This window comes from Camelina sativa, chromosome 17 (assembly GCF_030686135.1).
Source record: "Camelina sativa cultivar CO46 ecotype springtype chromosome 17, ASM3068613v1".
In the NCBI taxonomy this organism is placed as follows: Eukaryota; Viridiplantae; Streptophyta; class Magnoliopsida; order Brassicales; family Brassicaceae; genus Camelina; species Camelina sativa.
Genome location: NC_141896.1, coordinates 14,169,693 through 14,173,425, shown reverse-complemented (window position 1 = coordinate 14,173,425; position 3,733 = coordinate 14,169,693). Strand labels below are relative to the sequence as shown.

At 42.8% G+C, this 3,733-nt stretch overlaps 1 protein-coding gene across 1 annotated transcript; it reads right to left on the bottom strand.

The window, feature by feature from the left end:
- Window positions 1-592: 592 nt before the first annotated feature.
- On the bottom strand, window positions 593-3,418 carry LOC147923703 (uncharacterized). Its single transcript, XM_087496523.1, has 5 exons — window positions 2,951-3,418; window positions 2,204-2,666; window positions 1,670-1,825; window positions 1,022-1,392; window positions 593-862 (listed from the first exon to the last, which is right to left on the bottom strand). Exons 1-5 carry the CDS (start codon window positions 3,416-3,418, stop codon window positions 593-595), a joined length of 1,728 nt encoding a protein of 575 aa, XP_087352649.1.
- Between the last annotated feature and the right edge of the window lie 315 nt (window positions 3,419-3,733).

The following is a 3,733-nucleotide window of genomic DNA, read 5'->3' as shown; positions in this document are numbered from 1 at the left end:
AATATTAACGTCCGTTTTGTTACTATTTAATGTTGATTAAAATATAACTCAATGATTTTAAAAAATCAATTTTTGGGGTAGTTTAGGTCCCATCCCATTTAGGCGCTAACCGTTATAGCTGCCTAAAAACATATGACATGAGATTTGCTTCAGTGCATTTGTTTCAATTTCCAAGTACATAAATTTAAACTTATAAATTTTATTATCATATATATGGTTATAAACTTATATATGTTGTTTCATATAAATTAATAAATATTTTTATCTAATTCTGGTGTACGATTTAATATCTTATTATTTTAATAGATAATTATAATAATTTTTATTTGTAATGTTTTATATTACAAAACCTAAACTACCTAAAATCATCTAGACCCGACTAAGCGCTCTATATATTAAGTTTTAATTTTGTTTTTTTTTTTTTTTTTGTCGTCTGATAATACAAATGCAAAGGAAAGGAAAAGATAAAATGTAGAACACAGGGAAACAAAAGAAGGAAAAAACATAAAAGAGAGGAGAACTGCAGGTGTTTGATAATGAAGCCAAAAGGCTCTCCAAACACCACGAATTGCAGGACCCTGAGAAAAGACCTTTAGTTATCTGCAACAATCAGATCTAGGAGCCAAGAGGGACCTCCTAATGCCATATACGACTGGAGTCTACCATCCCGCGTCACACTTTTAGCGATGGCTGAAGCAACATGATTAGTAGACCGTCCCACATGAAGAACTTCCCAGAAAGCGAAACCAGAGCACAAATGAAGGATTTCCTCCAGCAGGAAACAGAAACGTGGCCATTCATGAGGATTTGTTAATGCCTCCACTACCTGAGCGTTGTCGATGGCCAACACCACCCGCTCAATCTGTAGGTTCCATAGAGCCTCAAAGGACCAGCGCACACAGCGCAAACCAGCATCACAAGCAGAGTCTGAACGAGAAAATGCGTCTCTCGCGTGGTAGAGCACTTGACCACTAACATCTCGTACGATTCATGCCCCACCGAACATAGAGGAGGAGTTTACCCACGAAAGTGCAATATTACACTTTCCCACTCCGTAAGGAGGCTTACTCCACCGACGCTCAAGAGTCTCACCCTTTCTATTCCAAGCAGCTTCCAAAGGATCCTCACTTTTCTGAGCATCTTTCCACTGCGCAGCAGCTTGAAAGGCTCTTGACACAATTTCCTGAACATCACCTTGTTTACCCTGAAAAACCACAACATTTCTGTACTTCCAAATGTGCCAAAGCAACCAAGGGATAACAAGACGAGTTTCATCCGGAGCTCTTGAGTCTTTTATCACTTCCATGAGGTATTCCCAGTTTTTCTCGACGTGTATGTCAGAGAAACCTCCCATAGGAACTGGGATGTTGGCTAAAGCGAAAGCCTGTCGAGCTACATGACAGCCAAACAAGGTGTGTCCAATAGACTCGACCTGGTGTCCAAACTGAGCAGTGTAAATCCATAGCAATCCCTCTTGATGCTAACCTATCTGCCACTGCTAAGGCTCCAGAGAGCATTCGCCACAGAAACATTTTAATCTTGGGGACCGTCTGTAGCTTCCAAATCTCTGCTTTGAGTTTATTAGATCGGACCACCTCTTCCGGCTTTTGTTCATATAAAGTAGGCAAAGTTCGTACCAACTAATATCCACTCTTGACTGAATATGCACCTGCCTTGTTATAAGGCCAAATATAACGGTCCTCTTTCCCCTCCCTTAGCTTCATTTTCAAAATTTGCGCAGCATCTAGTGGGGGAAACAATTCATTCACCTTGGCTATATCCCATTGACCACTAGTCTGGTCCCTCAAGTCTGCGACCTTCAAGCCTACATTAAAGAAGGTTTGGAATCTGTATGGAGCCCGGGGATGTTCATCTTGTATCCATTTCTCTTGCCACACCAAAGTCTTACGACCGTCCCCAATCACTTTTAGAAGACCCTTCTTTAGCAATTCACAACCATGGATAATGCTATGCCAAGCATAGGACGGACGAGAACCAACTCCACAATCCAGAATCGATTTTTTTTGGAAATAACGACTATTATAGAATCTTGCCACCAGGGAATTCGGGTTGTTCAGCATACGCCACGACTGTTTAGCAAGCAGGGCCTGGTTGAAGTCGCTTAAGTCTTTGAACCCTAGACCTCCCTCACTTTTAGTTTTGCATAACTTCTTCCACGCCACCCACGCAATTTTCCTCTAACCTTCATAGTTGCTCCACCAGAATTCAGCCATCGCACTGGTTATATTCCTACAGAGATTCTTGCTCAACCGGAAGCAAGACATTGCATAAACTGGCAAAGCCATTGCAATGGATTTGAGCAACACTTCCTTACCTCCTAACGAGAGAGATTTCGCGAACCATCCATGGAGTCTACTTTTCAACTTATCCCCGATGAAAGCTAAGAGAGCCTGCTTGGATCCACTGAAACATTCTGGTAACCCGAGATACGACCCAGTACCTCCTTCTTCAGTAATCCCCAAGATATTCTTGACTAAATCCTTGGTCTCAACGGTGGCCTTACACCCAAAGGTGATCGCAGACTTAGCAAAATTAATCATCTGGCCGGATGCTTTCCCATACAAAGTCAGACAGTTGAGCACCTCCTCACACTCCTCCTTGGTTGCCTTACAGATGAAAAGGCTGTCATCTGCGAATAACAAATGCTGCACCGAAGGGCAAGATTCATTAAAATGAAACCATGTTAGACGCCCCTGGTCATGTCGCCTTTGCATCACATGCACCAGTGCCTCTGCACACAAAATGAAGAGAAACGGGGACAAGGGGTCGCCCTAGCGAATTCCACGAGCTGGCTTTATGAACCCGTGACTACACCCATTAATAAGAACCGTGTAGGACACAAATCGCACGCATGATATGATCCACTGGATCAATGTGGAATGAAAACCCATTTTGACAAATAAAGCCTCAAGCCAGCTCTGGTGCAAACAAAGCCAAAAGCTATCTCTTTAACATACCCTATCCGTTCAGCAACGGCTTGAATCGTTATGAGAGTACGAAAGTTTACCGGAATGTTGCTCAGCCGGATCCAGACTGGAAAGGTGGAGAGAAAGGTAACCGGGGGATTCTCAACCCATCTCTCCAGAACCATCCCCCATTCGTCAAAGGTCCAGAATCCCGTCCTGAGGATCCTTTCCATATCACTCTCAAACTGAAAGATAAACTGAAATCTATCTTTTGTCAGCGCAATACCTCGCACTCTGTCATAAACTCCCCAAACTCTTGGCATCTTCATTATCATTTTGGCCATACTCTGGCTCGCCGGATTCAGTAGGCGCCCAAGGATGCTGAGATTATTTTCCACTGCTGCACTAAACTCGTTGTCCTCTGTTAGTATCACCGGACTTTCGTCTGCAATGACCAGGGATTCCATCGCCAAATTAAGATTCTCCGCCATCAGTAGAAGGAATAACCCTAGCCTCGGTTTAAACCCACTATTCTCAAAGATCTGAAGTACAGGTTGCGGCGGCGCGTCACACTCTTTAAAAAAAACCCTAGGAGAACAGAAAAGATTTGGGGAATATCCATCAAATCTCCACGAAGCCTTTGATTTTGGAAAGATAGCATCAAAATCCCAAAAAAATCCGAAAGCGAGAATTGAAACTTTCCGGCAAAATATAAAATTTTCCGGCTGAATATCCCACTGGAATTGGGAAATAGAAAGACTCTCTTAGAGAAAGAGAGTCCTGAGCACATTTTAGCAAATGGTTAT